At 55.3% G+C, this 22,212-nt stretch overlaps 1 protein-coding gene across 3 annotated transcripts; it reads left to right on the top strand.

The window, feature by feature from the left end:
• Positions 1-2,386: 2,386 nt before the first annotated feature.
• On the top strand, positions 2,387-21,934 carry TMEM92 (transmembrane protein 92). 3 transcript variants are annotated; one of them, XM_043471272.1, is made up of 5 exons: positions 2,387-2,585; positions 19,913-19,938; positions 20,674-20,763; positions 20,912-21,098; positions 21,339-21,934. In XM_043471272.1, exons 1-5 carry the CDS (start codon positions 2,565-2,567, stop codon positions 21,450-21,452), a joined length of 438 nt encoding a protein of 145 aa, XP_043327207.1. In that variant the 5' UTR covers positions 2,387-2,564; the 3' UTR covers positions 21,453-21,934. The 3 variants fall into 3 exon arrangements, with proteins under 3 accessions (XP_043327207.1, XP_043327197.1, XP_043327187.1); XM_043471262.1 differs by lacking the exon at positions 2,387-2,585 and adding an exon at positions 16,560-17,322; XM_043471252.1 differs by lacking the exon at positions 2,387-2,585 and adding an exon at positions 17,426-19,197 and having other exon boundaries at positions 19,814-19,938.
• Positions 21,935-22,212: the final 278 nt, after the last annotated feature.

Raw genomic sequence — 22,212 nt, forward strand, 5'->3', positions numbered from 1 at the left:
CCCCTCTGACACTCCACTCCCCGCCCACCCCACCCACCCCATGCTCAGCGTGGGGAAATCAGGAGGCAGCCTCTCTGTTCTTTCTTTTCCAGGACAGGGGGTGGGGAGCCACAGACTCTCTGGCTCATGGTGGGTGTGGGGAAGTGAGGGGCTTCTCCTCCCCTTCCCAGCTAAACCGTTTGCCCCTGGGATCCTAGAGCAGGCTGGTGTCCTGGGTGGAGGGTGGCAGTGGGCGTAGGGAAGGGGCTGGGGCCTCGCTCTCCCCCATCCCCCATGCACCACGGGGGCAGGCAGGGGGACTTCAGCCCCAGGCTGGCTTTCTTTCTCATTTCGCTGCTCTTGGCTCTTATGGTGGAAAAATCGAAGCACTCCCCTTGGTACAGCTGAGGCGGAGAGGGTGAGCCTGGCTGAGAGGCTGTCCTGGCAGGGGAGGCGAGGAGCAGGCGGGGCCTGGCTGGGGACAGACTGCCCCCCTTCTCAACCCCCTCTGCTTCAACGTGGCTCTCCAGGCCCAGGGCTAAGTCCTGAGTCTGAGGTGGAGGGGGCTGGGGCCTGGGAGGAGGCAAGCACTGGACTTGGGCTCAGCCTCAGGCCCATAGCACCCTCTCTCCCAATGCTGTTCACAGAACCGTCTCCAAGGGGCAATTTCAAGTCCTCCTGGAGTCCTAGAGGGAACCACCGTGATGCTGCGGCAGGAGGGGTTTGAGGCAGACTTTCTCCCCACACAGGGCTTTTTCCTAAGGGAGCTGTTTGCTCAGAGCGTTTCCTGAACACCTGAGGCTGTGGGCGGCCTATCTGTACATTATCCGTATCATCTTCATGACCACCCCAAAGCCAGCATTAGCCGTCCCCATTTTATAGGTGAGGAATCTGAGGCTCCAAGAAGTCCAGAGTTGCAGAGCCTTGAAGTGGCCAAGGCAGGACTGAACCCAGGTGTCTGTCTCATTGGATGATGCTCTTTCTTCAACACTGGGAAAGCTGATGAGTCTTCCTCTCCAGGTTTCAGAGCCCCCAAGCAGCTCCCTGGTGGGCTGCCCAGTCAGGGGAAGAGCTTTGCTGGCATCACCGACGTGCTCCGGGCCATGCCCCATCTCAGCACAGCCCATGGTCTCTCCTACTGTCCCCAGCCCCTTGTTCAGCTGTAAGATGCCTGGGAGATCTCCCCATATCCACCTTCTCACAGAGCTAGCACTGCTCCCACTCCATTTTTCCAGCCGCCCCAGTCCCTGGCCCCGGCCCCCTCTCCTCAGCTCGATGGAAAGAGGAGCCCAGAGAGGAGCCCAACCACTTTCCCTCTGGAATCTGCTGCCTCGGCTCTCGGATGGAGAAACCATCTGGAGTGTATTATGGGCAGTGGAGAAAGCTGAGAGCAGGAAAATGTGAGTTGGCCCCAGCGGCGGCTCCTGTCTGCAGGAAGAGGGGGCTCAGTGCTCTTTAGGGGACGGGCCAGCAGCTGCCCCCACTTCCTGAGTCCCTGGAAGGGCAGATAAGAGAAGTACAGGCAAGGGTGGCCTGGGAAGGCCAGGCCCAGCCCTCTAGACACCTCTTTAGAGCCCAGTTTGAAACCACTGATCTTATTTACCTCCCATTTCACAGATGAGACCAAGGTCCAGAGAGGGACAGTGACTTCCCCAGGGTCACACAGCAAGTCATGAGGGAAAAGATTGGAACTGGATCTCTTCCATGTATATGCACACACCAATGGACATCAGAAGTCCCCGGAGTCAAGGTGGAGGACAAAAGTAGGAGGGCAGCCTAGAGGCTGGATGATGTTTCTCTTCCTCAGCTTCTAATGAGTGAAGCGAAGGAGCAAAGGCCAATGAGAACAGGAAGGACTATCTTTCATCCTTTGGGGGTCTTCACCCCTGCCTTTCCTCCCACTCCTGCCCGACACACCACCCTTCCCTCATGCCTGATATTTGAGGCTGGCCTGGTCCTGGGGTCTGGGCTTCCAGGCTCTTCCTCTGGGTCCCAGGAGCCCCTTCCCCCAAGCGGGGCCCCAGCTCCAGACGTGGCAGGGTGAGCAGGAGTGAGGTTTCTCCACTCCCTCCCAAGTGCTGTGCTGGCGGCTCCCGAAATAAAAATCAAATGTGGGCTTGGCAGAGACAGCGGGGTGGGAGAAGCAGCAGCCGACAGCGCTGGGCCTTCATTCTTTCCATTGTAACTTCACATCCTAACCTCTGGCATTTTAATTATTCTCCTACCCGCTTGCTCTCCCTGGGCCAGCGGGTGAGCTCACCCTTTCCTCCAGCCTGGGAGGGGGCGGCCACTGCCTGGACCCCCAAGCCCCAAGCGGCTCCCAGGAAGCTGGGTGGGGCCAGGCTTGCTGCTCCCTCCTGCTTCTACAGTCCCTGAGGGGGCGGCCAGCCTGGCATCCAAGGTTCCATGTGTGAATCATTAAGTCTTCACACCCGCTGCTCCATTTAATGGTGGCCACTGTCTTAAGCTGAGGCATTGCCGGCTCACCGCACGTGTATGCAGAGCAGGACTAAGACCCACGCTGGTGGCTCCCAGTCCTGCACTCTTTCTAAACCTAGGAAGAGGGCAAGAAGAGCTCAGGCTGAATGTCCAATTTTTCCCCAATGGTAAGTGATTTAAAGCATTATTTTGATATGAAAACATACAAGGACATAATATGGGGTAAGAAGTCAAATGTCTCTGAATTTTCAAGGTAGAAACAGGTTCTCGAAGATCTCCACTTGAGGCTGTCTGTAGACACCAGGCAGCAGCATCTTCCCCTGGGTCTGGCCATGAACTGGGTGAGCTACTGGTCATATCTATCAGTGGCCAGTTTGTTTGGACCTCAGGCTGCCACCAATAATGCTGGTGGGTACCAGCAGGGAGCCTTGGCCCACCCTGGAGGGCAGATGCCTTCTCCCACCCCCAGAATCTCTGCTGATTTTGTGTGTCTCCTGGGAGGCCAACTTTCACAAGGCAATCAGCACAGGTGAGGGGCAGCCTCAACTCTGACCCCAGAGCCAGCATCCCAGCAACCTTAACCAAGGCCTCCTGCTCCATCCCCATGTCCCAGAACCTCTCCCCACTCATGGCTTCAGAGGCCAGCCCAGTGTCAGGTACGGGGGGTGGGGGGTGGGGGGCACCGTGTGTTTCCTTCCTTCTTGCCCTGTAAGTCTCCCCTGAATGAATGTTCCTCCTATGGAACTATGTAGGTACAAGGCCTTGTGGGCAGTTATGGTCTCCACTCTGGTGGGGCTTCTAGATGTAAAGTGAAGTGCTATTCAGTGTTCTGTGATGGGGGAAATAAGGCTCTGGAAGCCCCTGGAAGGAGACTTCTGACCCAAGGCCAGTGAGAAGAATATCAGGGGAGACTTCCCAGAGTCAGTGATAACCAGGAGGGAAGGGAAGTTGCAGCCAGGAGTTGTAAGCAGAGGGAACAGCTCCTGCAAAACGACCGGTAAGTAGTAGGAACAAGCCAAGCGCAGAACCCACAGGGCTGTAGACACTGTGAGGGCGCAGGTCTCGGGTGGGGAGCTGCCAGAGGGCTGAGGGTGCAGGGCGTGTAGGAGGACATGACCAAACTTTCTAGACAAGTATTGAGGGCTGGTAGGAAAGTGATCAGAGTGGAGGTGAGGTGGCCACTAGAAGGCTGCCACAGAGGTCCAGGTGGCAGGTGACAGTCACCAGACCCCAGCTAATGGCAGTGTTGTGGAAAGAGATGGCCAGGTTGACAAGGATGTAAACTATTAGCAGAAGGATAAGAGCTGGTTCATACCAGCTGACTATGAAATACCTGTAGGGAACCAAGGGGGATGCCGTCTAGGGAGCCAGACCTGTGGAGCGCACCTGGAGAAAATGTGCAGAGAAGAGGCCAGGCCCAAACCTGAGGGGAGGAACAGAAGGCAGAGCCTACAAAGGGGCTGGAGAAAGAGTAACCAGAGAGTTCGGAGGGAAACCAGGACAATCAGGGCGGCCCACGCCCCCAAGGGGCTTCCTAAAGGACACGTGGCTAAAAACTTCAGTGGTCAGAGGCGAGGTTGGATGAGACCTGAGAAGGCACGTGTGGTCTAGCGACCAAGAGGCTTCTGCCTCTCTGACCACCAGCCTCCCCCAGCCTTGGTGCCCCCTCAACCCTTCCCCACATGCCTCCTTTCACCTCACTCTTTCTCTCTGACCAGAAGAAGGCTTGACATCCTTCTAAGGGAAACTTCATGACAGCCTCACCCCACTCAGGTTTTGGTTGCCCTTCCTGGCTCCTGCAATAACACCCTACCCACCAAGAACAACAACCATCACATATACTTCTCACCAGAGAATTACCCAGAGCTCTTAGAAGCTGGGGCAGAGAGGAGCACACACCTCCCTCTGGCCCCTGGGGCAGCTCATTGTCTTTTCCAATTTGAGCTCACATGGGGTGCCAGGCTCCAGGAAAGCTCCAGATCAGCCTGGCCCTCAGGCCTTATGGTCTAAAGCAGAGAGAAGCAATGACCCTGGCCAACACATGCAGTGACAGGAGAGGTACAGAGAACAACCTATGTTAGATCCAGCAGAGATATCCAGGCAGACTTCATGTAGGAGGTGACTCTGGCTAGGACCTTGAATGACTAGCAGGATTTGGCCAAGTGACAATGGGAGCCAAAGGGATTGCAGCAGGAGGGAATGTTGTGAGAAAGGGCATGAAGGTAGAAAGGGGGGCTCAACATTTGGTTGGCAGCCAGTAGATCAGGTGGTTGGTGGCCCCAAACAGTAGGGCAGAGCGGGCAGGAGGCTACAAGGTGAATGGCCTTGAATACCAAGGGAGAAAACCTCAGACTTTGTCCACTGCGGCCTCTTGACCCAGGGCTTTCTGTTCAGGCACTGTTTCCCTGTTCTTTCACTCACTCATTTGAGAAATGCTTCCTGAGCTCTTGCTCTGTGCTAGGCAAATGTTGAAGATACTTTGAGGGACTGGATAAAGTACCTGTCATCAGAGTTTAAGTTTCAAGAAGAAACACAAAATATAAACTCGTAAACAAATAAAGGCTAAAAATTAAGATCATGATAGAGGTTGTGAAGAAAACAATGACTGGTCATTCTTGGAAAGGAGAGCCTGTATCCTGCCTCCCCTGAGACCAAGGGCTCCTGAGGGTAGAGTCTGCATCTCCTCCATCAGGCTGGGAGCCCCGAGAAGGACAGAGAATGGGATATTTGAGAGCAAGAGCTGATGTGGCTCAGACACCTCCCAGCAATGAACTGCTGCTCCTTCCTCAGCCCAAGGACCCTCCAGCAGGGGCCCCGACCTGCCAGCATCACTTCCCTCAACCCTTAGTGGCTTCTAGTGACTGGTGGTGGGAGGAGGGCTGGGACCCATGACCTGAAGCCCCAGGCCTTGGAGGAGACTGCAAACAGCCGCCTGCTGCTGGACAAGGCGGGTACAGAAGTGACTTCGGGGGCCTCTGTGGGACAGAGGGACCCAGGGACAGGGGACAGTGGGCTTCTCAGAAAGGACCCTCTTCCCAGCCAGGCCCATAGGGAGGCCCAGAGAGGCCCTTTCTTCCTCCCCATCCAACCCGGACTCCTTAAATTAACCTCAGCCCCACCCGGAGCTAGAGAGAATGCCCCAAAATAAATCCTAAATTACATGCTGCTTGGGGGCAACCACAGCTCTCCGACCTCCCTCTCCAGCAAGCAGATCTGCCCTACCCAGTGCTGGGGGGCCTCCCCTCAATGGGCTATTTATACAGCTCTTCGCTTTGCTCTCTGGCCTTCTTATCCTCGGGCAAGGCCCAAGCAGGCTACACAGCTCTCCCAGGAGGTAGAAACAGGTGGAGAGGCTATGGGATTCTTCAGCCCTGATGGGGCCATGAGAACATAATTTCTAGTCCAAATCAGGGTGCTCTGGGGCGCTGCTAAGAATTATACCCAAGCAATGGCATAGATCTGGACTATGCTGTGTACCCCAGGCTCCAGCCTCCCAGAGTGCTGCCTTCCCAGGGAGAGAGGGAGCGAGTGACAGAGACTGACGGACAGAGAGACTGAGAGAGAGAGAGAGACTGACAAGGGAGACAGACAGACAGACAGACACGGCCAGCATTGCCCTCACTCCCTGACTGCCTGGGGAGCAGTCACATACACATCACCCAACAGGGCAACAGTGGCCCAGTTCTGAGGACCCCAGACATAGCGGGGGGTTTCGGGGAGAGCTTGGGCCAAAACAGGAGGAGCTGGACACGGCTCTTGGGAGACCACGGGCTGAGGACAAGAACTTCCCCGAGCAAAGCCACTGTCCACTCTGGGAACCAGCTCCAGACACTGGGGCCGGCTGCCCTCAAGGAGTAGAGAGGGGAGGGGAGGGAAAAGGCAGGAGAGAAGAGGGAAGTGTGCACAGGGCCGGGTAAAGGCACAGGAGGGGAGGGGAGCTTCATCTCCACCAGGAGGGTGTCCAGGCCGGGAGCCTGGACACTTGCCCACCGCCCACTGCCCCCGGCTCCTCAGCCCCTCTCCTCTGCTTCCAAGGGGGTGGGTGAAGGACCTGCAGCCTGCCTCAGATGGGGGACTCCTCCATGCGGCCTCCGTGTCCCCTCTCCTCTGCCCCCTGGAGCCTGCTCCCCTCCCCCAGAGACCCAGCCCCCTCAGGGGGCATCATTGGGGACTGAGGCTCCTCCTCCCCATCAGTTGCCAGGAGAGAGGGCAGAGAAGTAAGTATTCCCTTCTCACTTGGACTGTGCCCAGAGGAGCTGGGAGATAGAAGCTGAGAAGAAAGGGGTTAGGGGAGGGGGGAGGACATGGAGATGCTGGGAAGTCAGGAAAGGAGCTGGTTTCTGCTGGGATCCCCAGAGGAGGGAGCGCGATGACCCAGGGGTTGGGTGGAGTGGTTCTGCCGTCTGGAGGACCACATACACAACCAAGTTCACATCCAAGTTCACATCTTACACGGGCGATGTCCTGGAAAGGGTTCACCCTCTTTGGACTTCACTCATGGATTGTAAAGAGGGAACAGGACAACATGAGATGAGCTGACAGTCCCAGTCACCTCTGAGGGGATATTTGCGTTCACAAGGGAAGCAGGTGCCAAGAACTGAGCTGAAAACCTGGTGGAGGAGCGGGCTGGGGCATGTGTGTGTGTGTGTGTGCGTGTGTGTGTTGGGAAGTAACACATAATTATGCCACTGCTGCCTGAGAGGTGCAAGAGGCGTCCAGGCATACCCGGCCAGAGTTCTAACAGCCCTCCTAGCGGTGGCAACTTGTCCCCCTATTAAACTTGATTATCTGTCTGTGTACCAGGTCCCTCTGACCCCACCTGCCCAGAAAACACTGTTTATGAGGCCTGGAGCCTCAGACCTGTCATTTAGCTGGAGGAGGAAGCCTAAGCCACAGCGAGGGAAGCGGTGCCCAGCCTGCGGCCGGCACCAGCCCAGACACTTAGAGCCCTGTTTACCCTGGCATGCGCGACTGGCACAGGTGGGGCTCTCCAGGGAGCACCCAGAGGCCTGGCCAGCAGACACTCCTGGAGGCCAAACAGGAGGCCAGGACAGCAGCTCAGCGGGGCCGGGGGGAGGGGTGCATGGAGCAGCATCCAGCCTGAACCGCACACCTGGGCCGTGTGCTGCAGCCCACAGGTGCTAGCCACCCACTCCCATCACCAGCTCAGCGCCCTCTCAGCTACCCTGCAAGAGGAGATCACATAGGCCAGGCTCGGCAGGAGAAACTGCGGCTCTGAGACTTCCGAAAACTCCCCAAAAGGCCCCCACGAAGTGGAGAGGCTGGAGGAGGTGAAGGAAGCCCCAGAACTCTGGAGCCCTGGCCCAATGTGCCTGGACACCTGTTGACTCCCCAGGTCTGGGGGCCCCACCCTCAGCAGTGAAAGGCACACGTGGCTTCAGTTCCATGTGCGCCATCTCCCCTCCGCCCCACCAATCACTGCACAGACGCTGTCTCCACATCCTTTCTCTATCACCCAGACCACAGAGACCACATCCCCACGTCCACCATGCCCACCACACACATAACCTTCTACAACCCAGCTCATAACACAGCTTACAGGAGTCACACACAAGACGTTCACCACAAGATACCAGTTCCCCACATGTAATCGACACTCCCCGAATGAGGACACATACACACACACGCGCACACACTCACAAATCCTCTGCACCCATACCCTCCTTCCAGCTCCACACCCCCACCCAGGGAACCTGAGAGATTCTAATGCTTCAGTCCTGAGCTTTTCCTGGCCCGCATCTCTGTCCCCCTCCCCTCCCCTGCCTGCCTCCCTCCAGGCTCACTGCCCCCACGTTCAGCTTCTCTCCCTCCAGGCCATGGGCGACCCCCTAGCTGGGCCCCTTGCCTTGAGGCCTCACCTCGCCTCTCCCCGTCTGCACACAGTGGGAAATGAGGGCTGCACACTTGGGCAGCTCCTGGCAGCTACCACTCCACTGGCCCTCAGGCTTCAGGGAGCTGGGGGTTCCAGAAGAAGGGGAACAGCAGCTGGCAGTTGCTCAGGTGTGGGGGGGCCTCACTTCCCTCCGCGCGACACCCCCTCAATGGACCGCCCACCCCTTCCCATTCCAGGCTGAGTCATCCTTACATCTGGAGCCTCAGCACATCTGGAAAAGCTGCAGGCAGCGCCACGTGGACGCCCCTCCCCTGTACTGTAATTCACGCCCACCCTTCCTAGCAGCTGGGTTCCGGCCCCTCAACCCCACCTGCACCAGGCGCCTGGTCACCTAGCAGGCAGGCAGACACCCCAGTGCCAGCCTCTGAGACAGGGCGTCCAGTGACCTCAGGGCCTCTCCCCATTAGCAGTAACCATGGCAACTCGTTGCCCACCCCCAAGTGAGCCGGGCAGTGCCGGGTTTGGGTCGGCCAGGCCTGGGCTGGGGGAGGCAGGCGAGCTGGCCACTGAGCAGGCAGTGGTTTGGCCCAGCAGGCAGAGGGAGTTTATCCTGGCACCCCGCCCCAAAGCCAAACATCCCTTACTAACCTCGCAGACACATCAAAGCTGGCCAGGAAGGGGCCCTTCAGTAGAGGAAACCTGCAGTCCTGGCAGGCTGACAGCCTGGCTCCAGGCACGGGACCACCCTGTCCCACTCGGCAGCCCGGGCTGAGGCTGGGCACAGCCGTCCTGGAGGGGCAGGCAGAAGACACTTCTATCCCATCCCTCTCCCCTACCAACCCTCTCCCTGTCCCACAGCTGCAAAGAGGGTGGTTATGGGCCCAGGTGAGGGTGGCACGGCTGGCACCAGGACCCAGCTTTGGCACCTAGAACAGGTTCCCTCCCAGACTTGCCGCCTCCTATCCTCTAGGCAGGAGAGGCTGATGGAGGAGCTCGCTTTGGGTCCCAGCCTGGAAGAGGAATGTGTGCTAGATTGTAGGGGCACCAACTTCGCCCCCCACCCCAGGCTGGCTTATTCAGGAAAGGACCTTTCCACATAGATGGAAGAGGATGAAGAGGACAGGGGTTCCAGGGCTAGAAGCAGAACAAAGCTTCAGAAAATAGCAGCTGAAGCAGAGTCGGAAGAAGAGAACTGGGCTGCAAGCCACCGGCCTCTCTCTGGGGACAGCAGGGGCTGAGGAGGAAGAGGGGCTGTGAGGCGCTAACAAGGGAGGGAGGAGGTGCTAACAGGGCCACTGGGGTGAGGGGATCCTGGAGGCAGCCCCCTAAAGGCTGGCCTGGTGATAAGGAAGCCGGGGGTGCTGAGAGGGGGCTGCTGCATCCACACGAGAGGCTGGGTGGTGTGCACTCATGTATGTACACACATGCAGACACACACTGCATGCGCCCACCCACGTGTGCGTGCACACAACTCCAGCCAAGTCTGTCCTCGGCTAGGGGCCAGATGATGTGGCTGCTTAAAGGAGCTATGATTTGCGGAAGAATGTGATCTCTGCCCACCTTGCTTCCCCGCCCCTCTGCTTACACTCATTCTTCGCCTAACTCCCAGGTCCCTAACTGGTGATCAGTTTCAAGGATGTCCCGAGCTGTGTCTCCTCTGCATTTGTCTCAGTTCCCAGACCCTTTAGAAGCTGTCTCCTCAAAATGCCTAACTCACAGAGGGGCTACCCTTTCTAATGGCCACCTGGAACCCCCCCCCCACTTGTTTGGGATTGGGAAGTTCTTCTGAAGTCTAACCATAATCCCCTGTAACATTTGGACGTGGGCAGAGGCAGCGACAAGCAGGGTGCAAAAGAGCCCTCTCTCAAGGGGCCAAGAGCAGAGCTACAAAGCGGGGGCCCTAGGGGTTCCTCAACCCCTTTCTTCTCTCTGACCACAGGGTCTTATCTCTAAGAGACAGCATCAAGGGTGGGGATGGGAGAGGAGCTGTTGGGAGGAGGGGCAGAGTTGGGGAGAAGGAGCCCCAGAAGCAGGGAACCAGGGCTGGAGGGCTCTCAAGACCCTTAACCTGAGTTAAGTTCTTCCCATCTGAGTCTTAGTGGCCATGCTCCCTCTGCCACCCCGAGACAGCCAACACTTAGCAGCTTAGCCTCCCTTCCTCTGAACTGCCCACCACCCACCTCTTGGAGGTGTTTCCCTTCCCACCTTTGGCTGTGCCCCAGAAACCTACACTTTGGAAGGATAAAGGCTGCCAAATGCAGTTTTTGTCTCTGCTAAGACTCTGGGAAGGTGAGCATTAGTTGAGCTCCTCCAACCTGCTCATTAGGATAATAAGCTCCCTGAACCAAAAATCGTCAGGTGGCACTCCCCTCTCCATCCTCCTGGCTCGCGGGTTGGTGGCTCAGCCCAGGGTCAATTAAAGACATTATCTGCCCACAGCCAGACCCATCACCCTGAGAATGAGTGATGGGCCAGTGGGCTTTAGTTTTCAAAGAAATGCTGGGAAGGAGACTCAGACCCTGATCTCATTGCCAAGAATTCCTATTGGCAGCCCAGCAAGCATCCTGCGTGTCCTGGAAGGTGGACAGGGAGCCAAGCATTCCTTGCAGCGTGCCCCGTAGGAATTGCTCAATCCCTGGGGAGCCATCTCACTTACACACGGTGAAGGAGTATGTGTACACTTGGGGAGGGGGCAGAAAGCAGAAGAGGTGGATTCCCCAAACCACACAGTCTGTGGAGATGGGAAACCTGGTCAGTCTGGAATAACCTCTGCAACCAAGAGCCCCCCATTAAGGACTCCGGTAATTCATTACCTATCCCCTTGGAGAAATCTGGCCCCTGACCCTAGGAGGCCCCCAACCAGTTTCAACTCAGTGACAACAGAGCCAGTGTTTACTTGGGACAAAGCACCATGGGAAATGAAAGCTGAATCAGAACTGGGCTGGCCCCTGCAGCCTGGTGGGAACATTAGGACATGTACACACATCTTCAAGGGAGAATGGCCAAGTGCGTCAGAAAGGCCCAGAGAAAGGCTTGGGGAGGGGTAAGCAGGAAGGGGATCATTACTTCTTGCAGGAGGCTCCAAGTCCAGGATGGCTTTGTGGAGGTGATATTTGATGTGAGCCTTGAAGGATGGATGAGAATTTGTTAGGTTTCAGGGAGGGCATGGGGCAGGTGTACTAGGTACAGAGGAAAGGAGAGAAGCAGAAAAGGCTGGGCATGTGGCTGGAGGGCATGTGGGCAGGACAGGGAGACTGACACACCATGAGGACAGATGGGCTAGTTACTAAGGACCCAAGGTCTCCTTGAGGAAGGACTTTATTTAGGCAGAAGGGGGAGCCTCTAGAAGTTAGGGAATGAGAGACATACCCCACCAGGGGGAAGGAGGAGGTCAGGCTGAAGGCCTTGAGGACATCCCTGATGGCCTCGGGGAGCCACAGTGGATGGGGGCAGTCAGGAATGAGCACTGTCCCCATGAGGGTGAGGGGAGCCCAGGCAATGCTCAGTGGGCAGCAGGGGGAGCAGAAATGGGAAACAAACCAGGAGGAGAGGGAATTCTCAAATTCCTGGACTCAACACCACTGCCACATCCAGCCCACTGTGGCCCTCCAGGAGCCGGCAACACCAGGCCTCCCTCTGATGTTGGCGCTGGGGGGTGGGGGGGGGGGCAAAGCACTTAATGGACAGCAGAGGGGGCTAGTGAGCAGGGAACGGCGGGATGTGGAGCTGGACTTTGGTGGCCGGTCCAGAAGCATTTAGAACAATTCTCAGAGGGCAACAATACCCTTAATCTCTTAGCACCTCATTCTGCCTCCATACGAACTGGAGACAAAAAGCTTTGGGCCCCTTTACTCTACTAGGAAAGAAACATTTATTGCGTATTATTGTTTTTTGTGTTTTTTACATTGAAGTGTAGCTAATTTACAGGGCTTCCCCGGTGGCTCAGACAGTAGACTCTGCCTGCAATGCAGGAAACCCAGGATAGATCCCTGGATCAGGAAGATCCCCTGTAGAAGTAATGGCTACCCACTCCAGTATTCTTGCCTGGAGAATTCCATGGACGGAGAAGCCTGGCAGGCTACAGTCCATGGGGTCACAAAGAGTCTGACAGGACTGAGCAACTAACATACTCACTGACTGATAGCTAATTTACAATGTTATGTTAGTTCCAAAGTGATTCATATATACTCTTTTTCAGATTCTTTTCCATCACAGGTTAGTACAAGATATTGAGTATAGTTCCCTGTGCTACACAGTAGGTTCTTGTTTGCCTAGTTTATACACAGTAGCCTGTATCCCAGACTCCTATTTGTCTCTCCTGCCCCCAACCCTTTGGTAACCATGTTTGTTTTCTGTCTGTGAGTCTTATTTCTGTTTTATAAATAAGTTCATTTGTCTCATTTTTTAGAGTTCACATATCATTTATCCTTCTCTGTCTGATTTAGTATAATAATCTCTAGGTCCATCTGTTATGCTGCAAATGGCATTATTTCATTCTTTTTTTATAGCTGATAATACCACCTCTTCCTTATCCATTCATCTATCGATAGACACTTAGATTACTTCCATGTCTTGGCTATTGTAGCATATTGTTATTAAGGAAATTTTTTAAAATATTTATTTTTATTTATTTGGCTGCATAGGGTCTTAGTTGTGGCACGTGGGATCTAGTTCCCCGACCAGGGATCGAACCCAGGCCCCCTGTATTGGGAGTGCAGACTCTTAGCTGCTGGACCACCAGGGAATTCCCTATCAAGATAATATTGATTCACCATTACTGTATACCAGATACTGAGTGGCTTATTTCATCCTCACAGTGATCCTATGTGACAAAGGAGATACTGTTATCCGCCCCCACACCCCCTTCACAGATAAGTGTAGAAAGGCACAGAGAAGTTTCTTGACTAAAGTCACACAGCACACCCTAACAAGTGCCACACTTATTAACACAACACATTACTGTCCCTACAGGCAGAGCTGGGTTCAGTTCAGTTCAGTTCAGTTGCTCAGTTCTGTCCGACTCTTTGTGACCCCGTGGACTGCAGCACACCAGGCCTCCCTGTCCATCACTAACTCCCAAAGTTTACTCAAACTCATGTCCATGGAGTCAGTGATGCCATCCAGCCATCTCATCCTCTGTCATCCCCTTCTCCTCCCACCTTCAATCTTTCCCAGCATCAGGGTCTTTTCAAATGAGTCAATGCTTCACATCAGGTGGCCAAAGTATTGGAGTTTCAGCTTCAGCATCAGTCCTTCCAATGAATATTCAGGACTGATTTCCTTTAGGATGGACTGGTTGGATGTCCTTGCAGTCCAAGGGACTCTCAAGAGTCTTCTCCAACACCACAGTTCAAAAGCATCAATTCTTCGGTGCTCAGCTTTCTTCATAGTCCAATTCTCACATCCATACATGACTACTGGTATAACCATAGCTTTGACTAGACAGACCTTTGTTGGCAAAGTAACGTCCCTGCTTTTTAATATGCTGTCTAGATTGGTCATAACTTTTCTTCCAAGAGCTGGGTTAGGACAGAACATTCTGGGTATTTCTGAAAGAAAGATCCCTACACAGGGCCATGTCATTTATGGGGATCAATGTCCACCACAGTATGATGGGGAGGGAGGTGAGAGGAACAGAACTCAGTCTGGCTCTTGCCTGTTACCCAGAGCCTGCCTGGGGCCTGGCTGAGCCAGGCTGCACAAGGCCTCCCACTGCAGCTCCCAGTGAGTTCCTCCAGCCTTGGCAGAGGCTCCCCAGGCCTGACATGTGTGCCACCCCTGAGACTGTGGCTGGGTGTGGGGTCTTAAGACCTGCATAGTTGGGTCCTGACTCAGCCCCAGTGTCCCCTGTGACTTGGCCTTTCTACCCCTCTGGGCTTCAGCTGCCTTCTCGGAGAAGAGAGCGGGTGGACCAGCTGACCTCCGAGGCCCTTCAAGCTGGGCCCTTGTTGGGTGCACAATCAGCTCCTTCTTTAGCAAATGGGCCAGGGAGGCTCGAGCCAGTAGTAAGACACTGCAACTGCGCTGCTCTTGGGAAGCCCCAGATGGAATCTGGCATGGACTCTAGAAGGACCCACTGTCTGCCTGAGGCTTCTGGGCCTCCCTGCCCTCAGGCCCCTGTATGTCTGAGCATACGTGCACACACATGCCCGCACTGCCCACCCACTGCCAGAGTGTTGAACAGAAGGTGTTGTCATTGTCCACGACCCTCCTGCCTCTAGACAAGACCAGGCCCCTGTCTGCTCAGTCTGGGGCCCCACTATGCTTCCACCCCCAACCGACCTCACCCTCCAGGAATGCTGGGGCCCTTGGAACCACGGGGCCTGCTGACAACAGGGCCTGGTGTTCTTGGCCCGAGCTGGGACCGCCCACCTCCAGGCCACTCAGCCCATCCCCATCTGCCGGAAGGAGCACAGAAAGGAAGTCTGATGTCATGAAAAAACACTGGGGATCCAGAAGCAGATTCCAGAGGCCCTCTAGACTCTGCCCAGGAGCCTCACTTTCCCATTGGGGAGACACGGGGCAGGGAGTAGAGTAGATATTCTCCTACAGCATACCAGGGATGCGGGTAATGTTGCTGGATTTAAGAAATAAAAATACAGGACACTCAGTTAAATTAGAATTTCAGATAACAACTAAATTTTAGTTTAAGCATGTCCCAAATATTGCATGGGACATATTTATTTATCCTAAAATGCTATTCACTGTTAATGCGGAATTCAAATTCAACTGGCATCCTGTATTTTGTCTGGCAACCCTACATCTGTGTCAGTGGACGCCAGAGGGAAACAATCCCACCCTCCTGCCCTCCTCCTTCTTCTCCTCAGGGGGCCAACCTGCCTGATCCCTTCACCGTTTCAGCCTCCTACGTCTACCCCTGAAGCTCCTGCATGCCCTTCTTAGCATCCTCATTCCACTCCCTAGGATACCCTTCTCCCTAAGCTCACCCATCTTCCTCTATGCAGTTTCTCTCCATTTCTCCGTGTTCCCTGTTTTCCCATCTCTGTTTGGGAGAGATAGGAAAGGCTACACCTCTGTCAGGCTCCAGGCCTGGGCAGAGGGGCAGGAGGTTCCAGGCAGATACCTCAGGTCTTGGGTGTTGGAGCAACAGGGCCCTGGAAGCCCAAGTCAGCAACAACTCACTAAGGAGGCAGCAGCGTGGGTGCTGGGGGGAGAAGGCTCCAGAACCCTCTGCACTAGGTCTCCTTTGGCTGAGGAGTGGGCTAGGTCCATAGCCAACTGCTGGGGGAGGAGGAAAGACATGCGGCTCCACACCCCCACTCCCCATTCCCTTCTCCAAGATCAATCAACAGGAACTGCAAATAGAGAAGGCATTCTCTGGGGCCAGACCCCAATTCCACTTGGATCAGAGACTGGAAGATTCTGTCCTTCCGGGCCAAGAGATAATGAGAAACAGAGACAGAGAAAAGAGACCAAGGAGAGAGAGATACACCAAGAGAGATCAGGAGAGTCAGTGAGACACAGACACAGGACCAAATCAGAGGCAAGGGAAATGGAAACAGACCGAAAAACAGACTCCTCCACTAAGACAGACAGAGATTAACAAAGAGGAGAAACAGAGATGGGAAAACAGGGAACACGGAGAAATGGAGAGAAGCTGCATGGAGACAGAGACAGGGAGAAACTGAAACAGGCAGACAGAGACTGGGAGAAACACGGCAGAGCAAGGAGGGGTTAAGCAGAAGACAGAGATAACTGGACTGGGAGAGATGAGAGACACATAAGGAGAAAGCCTGGAGAGAAAAACGGACAAGCCAAAGGAGGGCGGCTGTCCTTTCCTACTAGGTTGGGGCTAGTTTTCAGGGGCGAAGTCAGACTTGAGACATAGCAGGAACTTCTAAACACCTAAGAACTGATCCTCTCCAGGATCCCTCCCCCTTTCCCCAGGTCTAGGAACGGCACCCCAAAGACCATCTCCATTTCGCCCCTACCCCAGGGGTCCGGGCTCCATCTCTCCAACTCCGGCAAGGTTCCTTACGTCTCATCTGTGTTTGGGCGTCTGGCTCTCCCCTCTGCCGATCGCCCACCGAGACGGTCTCCCACCCGACCCTCCAGCCTGGTCCCCCGGGGAGAGAGTTCGGGGAGACCCAGCCCAGGTCCCCGCCCAGCTCCGCCTGGCTCCTGGAAATCCCGCGTTGAGCGATGCTGCCACCTGCCGGCCGGATCTGGAAAGCACAACGCGCCTCCGGGCTGGGCGTGCTGGCGGGTCTGAATCCAGCCCCTGCAGGCCAGGACCGCGGCCTCGGGGGATCTTTCTAGGAATCCGGGTGGGCCTGCTCGCCCGCGCCCCGGCTGGCCTGGCTCTGCGGACTCAGCTCTGCGGACTCAGGAACTAGTTTCAGAATCCTGGGGCCTCAATTTCCCTTGTAGTCAAATGGAGGAAATGTACCAACGCCTCCTCCCTGGATTTCAAGGAGGGTGGGGGCGGGGCAAGACTGTACCAGTTCTCTACTCCTGGTTCTCCTTCCCCAGAAATCAAGCAGGCCGCCCCTCCCTCTCTTCTCGGCAAAACAAAACAAAACAAAAAGTGGCACCTCCCTCCGTTACAATCCCCTCAATCCACTCCAAGGCCTTCGCTTCCGCTCTCCCTCTGCGCCCCAGAAATCCGTGTGGGAAGAGAGGGACTTCAGTGGTCCAGCTCTCTCGGCCTGCAGCCCTTCTCCATCTCAAGCTTGGGACCACTTAGAGGGTGGAGCAGTTAGGGGTTGGGAAGGGGTAGCTCAGCAGTCTTGAACTGACAGCACAATATATATATTCTTAAAATCAGATTATCTTTTCTAACTCCCATTTCCCAGTCCAGACTTCTTCCCCCTCCCCCTCCTTTGTCCGGGTCGGGCCCTTCCCGGGTGCATTAGCTCCGCCCCCATCCCGAGGTGGGGCCCGATAGGTGGAGAGTCGTGGGAGAGGTCGCGGCCCCGCCTCTCTCCTCCTTCCCCTACACAAGGAAGCTCAGTGGCCCCCAAGCAAGAATGTCTGACACCTGGGTCGCCAGCCTCTTGCTGCTTGGCCTGCTGGCCAGCCTCCAACAGGTGAGCGCTTGGGAGGTAAAACTGGAACTTTCAGGCCCCTATTCTTGTGGGTCCGGGGCTTGCTTTTGACTCCCGAGCACCACCTTCCATTGTCAGGATCTCCTCGTGACCACAGGCAGTTAGCAACTCCTTTCTCTTTTTCGCCAGGGGAGTAATAGGTAGAGGACGCGGTGGGAGGTCCTGAGAAGGCCTGGGTTCCTTCACCTAGTGGGGAACTGTGTCGTGGGACCTATTCCCGCACACCGCTGTCTGACATCTAGCGCCTCTCTCAGAGTGTTAGCCTTGACTCGCCCTTCTGTCTCCTTCCCTCAGCGTCAGAAAGCGGGGACCTGAGGTCTGGACTGAGATCTGGACGTCTCGGCAGCTTGTCTCCCCAGCTCCGTTCTTGCCAGTGTTGGGTGACCTTGGGGGAAGTCCTGGCCCTCTCTGGGACTGTGTATCTGTGCTTGTGCCCTAGAGAAAAGGAGGCTCCCTCTTCCCTTTCTAGGAGTGGGGGTAGGATTCTAGCAGGTGATAGGATTTGATCTGGCTGCCTGACCCAAGGCTGGGATGATCTCTGAAATCTGTGATTTCCAAGAGTAAGGCAGGGTGTCAGCACCCCCACATTCTTCTCTCCCCCCAGCCTGGGGGAAGGGCAGTCTATCTGGTTCTGAGATGGGAGATTATCCTGGAAACTGATATGGCTCTAGAATATGGATTTTTAACCTCTATGAGAGTCTGAGGGAGGGGCCAGGCCAGTTCCCCCACAGCATTCACTAACTGCGCCGAGCGACTTCACCCCAAAAGCCCTGATACTCCTTCTCCATCACCTGCAGTGGGTTTGTGCCAGCACTAGGCTGTGTATCCTTTTGTTGATTTCTCCCAACAACTCCATGGGGCAGGCTGTTAATGCCCTCGGTTCACATGCAAATTAAGTTGAAGTTGCCCAGAATTGCCCCAATGTTTGATACCACCTCAGTGAAGATCACCCCCTGTTTAAGAAGTGGGTGAAGGGGAGAGGATCTGGGAGAGGATCCCCTGCTCCTCCAAACAGGAGCTCAAGATTAATTCGTTAAATCTGCTGTCTTTTGCTCAGTTGGGGGCCAGGAGAGGGGGAGGCACAGGGGCTAGGATGAGGGGAAGTGGGTATGCTGAGTGCCTGGACCCCTTGGTCCGTCTCTGCCATCACCTCACCCTCCCTGGGCCAACCTGCAGGGGTTCTTTCCTGCTCCTGACCCTACTGGCCAAGGCTTGAGAGAAGGAGGTGTGTACACGGGACTGAGCACAGAAAAGGGGGATCAGCCCAACTGTTATTGGCTCTCATTGGTATTCTAAGCTTTATTGTTGTTGTCGTTAGCAATTGAACTGTCATTTCAAGATATAAAGATATCGTGGTCTTGGGACTTCCCTGGTGGTCCAGTAGTTAAGACTTCCCACTTGCACTACAGGGGGCACAGGTTCAATCCCTGGTCAGGGAACTAAGATCCCTATATGCTGTGTGACCCTCCCCTGACCCCAAAAGAAAGAGATATGGTGGTCTCATAAAAAAAATTGGCTCCTTATTCTTGAGCTGTGGTTTTTTATCCCCCTGGAGGCTGGGATGGGGTGGCAGATAAACTCCCTTTAGCTGTGTTCCTCTGCCTGCTTTTCTTCCTCCCCCCACTGCCTGGGAGCAACCAGGATGAACTGAAACCAGGTTGTCAATGAATGTTCTTTCATTCATTCTGCCAAAATCGTGAGTATTGGTTTTCAACAGACAAAAATCCCTTCCCTGGTGGAGTTTTCTACTGAGGAGACAAACAACTAGCAAGATAAAGTAAAATACGTAGTATGTTAGATGTTGACAGGAGCTATGCCGAGAAAGTAAGCACAGTTAGGGGAAAAGAAGTGCTTTGTGAGAGGAGATGTAATTTTAAGGAAGATGGTCAGAGAAGGTCCTGGAGCCAGCCTCTCAGATTCCTGGGGAGAGAGCACTCCAAACAGGGCTTATACACATATTTTTATGTTAATCAGGTGAAATTCTATAATGATAGCCACCACGTGTCACAGAACTAGTGCAGAAGAGGGAGGGAGGGGAGCTGTTTCTGGAGAGGAGGGTCCAGCACTTCTCAGAGCCAGGAAGGCCCAGGCTGGGTCTGAAGGATGACTGGGAGTTCAGTGGGCCCTGAAGGCTCGGGGACAAGGGTCTGCCCCTGCAGCCGGGGAACTCCCAGTGGGTGGTGGCATCTGGGACCCAGGGAGCCACTGAGGGAAGCTTCCTGCAAGGTTTCTGGTGATCGGATTTGTGGGATAGGAACTTGCCAAGGTGTTGGGAGTGACTTCGGTGGGGGGCTGTGATGGGGGTGGGCTGGAAGGGTGGGTTAGTGGTGTAAGCTTACAGACCTAGGGCTGAGCAAATGTGGTAGGAGGTGTGACGAGAAGAGGAAGGAGAGCTAGGGCCCCCAGGTGGCAGCTAGGGCTGAACCATTGACCCAGGGAAGATGTGGAGTGAGGTGGAAAGCAGGCTTGAAGAAAAGTGCTGATCCTCTGGGGCTGTGAGGTACCTGGGTATCTGGGTGGAAACCCCGGCCCCCAGTTTATGACCCAAACCTTTGCCTCTTCTCTTCCACAGGCTGCAGCCACGTGTGGTCTCTTCTTGTAAGTCTGGGGTTTGGGCTGTAACTTCCATTGTGGGGAGGAGACACCCCAAATCCTGCCCTGCCTGCCTTCATCATCCTCACCCACTCCCCTTCTAGCCAGAAACCATCCCCACCCCCAACCAGAGAGGGGGAGTCCACTCTTCTACCCCCTCACTCCTTCTACCAACCAACCTATGGGCAGTTTCACACTTGGGGGTCACTCCCCATAATGAGGAGGGGCTGAGGGGGTGATCTCTGGGCAGCAAAGTGTTTCTACCGAGTCAGCCCTGGATGTTCCAGGAACACTGAGTCCCTCTTGCCTCCTGTTCTGGGGGCCCCATCATCTCGCCATTCACTCAGAATTCACTCCTGGATCCTCCCCACTGCCCCTCTCCCCCTGCATCTCTTTTGGAGTGATGCTGTAACCACTACAACACTCAATCCCACACCTGTCCAGTAAGGTCAACAGGACATTCATTACACCCATTTTATAGATGAGGAAAGTGAGGCCCAGTAAGGAATGTACCTTGGCAGGAGTGCACAAGGCCAGTAGTGAGCTGAACCTGAAACCCAGGTCCCAATCCCAGCCCCAGGTTCCTCCCACTAAGCCCAGAGGGGCCTGTGACCCTGCTCTGCCAAAGGTGTGGCTTGCGCCCTGAGCACATGGGTGGGTTTTAGGGAAGCTAGGGTCCTTCTGCCCTCCTCCCCCGCCCCCGCCTTGGTACCGAGAGCCTCTATCCCACCCCACTCCCAGCACCTGCCCTAAGGGATTCAAATGCTGTGGGAGCAGCTGTTGCCAAGAGTACCAGCCGGAGCAGTTCGAGTTCTTCTCCGGCCCCTTAAGGTGAGTCCTGGGCCAGCTCCTCTGGGCACAGTCCTCCGATGGGTTTGGCCTGGACTTCCTGCTGTGAAGGGTGGGGGTAGGTCAAGGGAGGGAGGGCGGTGTGGGGTGACTAGAGACTCAGCCTGATGTTGGTGGTTCCTTACCCCAGGATTTTTGTCATCATCTTCCTGATCATCATACCCCTCTTGTGCATCTGCGGCCTGGCTAAGCACTTGTATCTCAACTGCAGAAAGTCAGAGCAGGAGGCCCCAACAGCCCCCCTGGAACAGCCCCCCATTGCTCCTGTAGAGAGGGTCACAGCACCCATTTCTGAGCCCCCACCCCCCTACAGTGAGGTGGGTATCCATCCCGACCCCTGCTCTGTCCCTCCGCTGTCTGTACCTCCCTTTTCTGATTTTTAGAGCAACTGGGGCAGTGAAGAGTGTCCTTACATCATGTCTCTGGGCCCTGGGGAGGGCTCTGCCACCAGCCTGGGGTCACTCTTCTCCCTGGTAAACATGCCTCCACCAGCACACAGGTGGTGATGGCCAGTGGCCTGACCTAAGAAGTCACTGTGTCCCCTCCTTTCCCTGCAGATAATTCTGAAGCCTGTCCTGGGTCTGCCTCCCTTGGAGCCGCCCCCACCCTACAGCTTCAGGCCTGAGGAATATGCCGGGCTACGCAGAGGCATGGACAACTCCACCTTCTGATTCACCTCCTGCCTGGAACCCTGTCATCAGCCACCTCCCCAGTGCCTCCTGGGTCAAGCCAGAGACTCTCAGGAGCCCTGGAGCACCCTCGCCCATTCTGCCACATCTCTGGCAGTTCTTGGCTTTAACTTATTGCTTTTCTACCCTTGTTCCATGCCAGTTGCTTCTCTTGTCTCAAGGGCTGGTCTGGAGTGACATGTCCACCCCTCACCTCCCATTATAAGTTAGAGGCTGCCAGGAGAAAAATGTGAACAGTTGGAGGTGCCCAGCAGTGGAATGGGCTGCTCTGAGCTGTGGAGGAGTCTGCACCCTGGGGTTCCAGCGTGGCCTGGACTGCCAGCTCTGAGATGTTTGGGAGGGCACCAATGTACCCTGCAAGATGGGGCTGCTTCACCTCTCTCCCATTCTACCTGAATAGAGAAGACCCCATTGTCCTCCCCCCACCCGCAACACATGTTCTCACTAAATTTCAGTTGATTGTTGCTGAGAGTCTGCCTCTGACTGTGGGGAGGTAAGCTCAGGCACTGCTGGGGTACATATGTGTGTGTGTGTGTGTGTGTGTGTGTGTGTGTGTGTGTGTGTGTGGAGGACGGGGGCAGGTGGAGGTCACTGAGCCTGAAAAATCCCACCATTGATGAGCCTGGAAGAACAGCACATCAGTAGGTCACCCTGCAGGAGAGAATCTTGGCAGATGCTTTGACCTCTGGTTCCTTGAGGTCTTTGGGTGCCAAAGAGTCTGGAGGGGGACTAGAGGTAGGGA

The sequence above is a fragment of the Cervus canadensis genome, chromosome 1 (assembly GCF_019320065.1).
Source record: "Cervus canadensis isolate Bull #8, Minnesota chromosome 1, ASM1932006v1, whole genome shotgun sequence".
Lineage (NCBI taxonomy): Eukaryota > Metazoa > Chordata > Mammalia > Artiodactyla > Cervidae > Cervus > Cervus canadensis.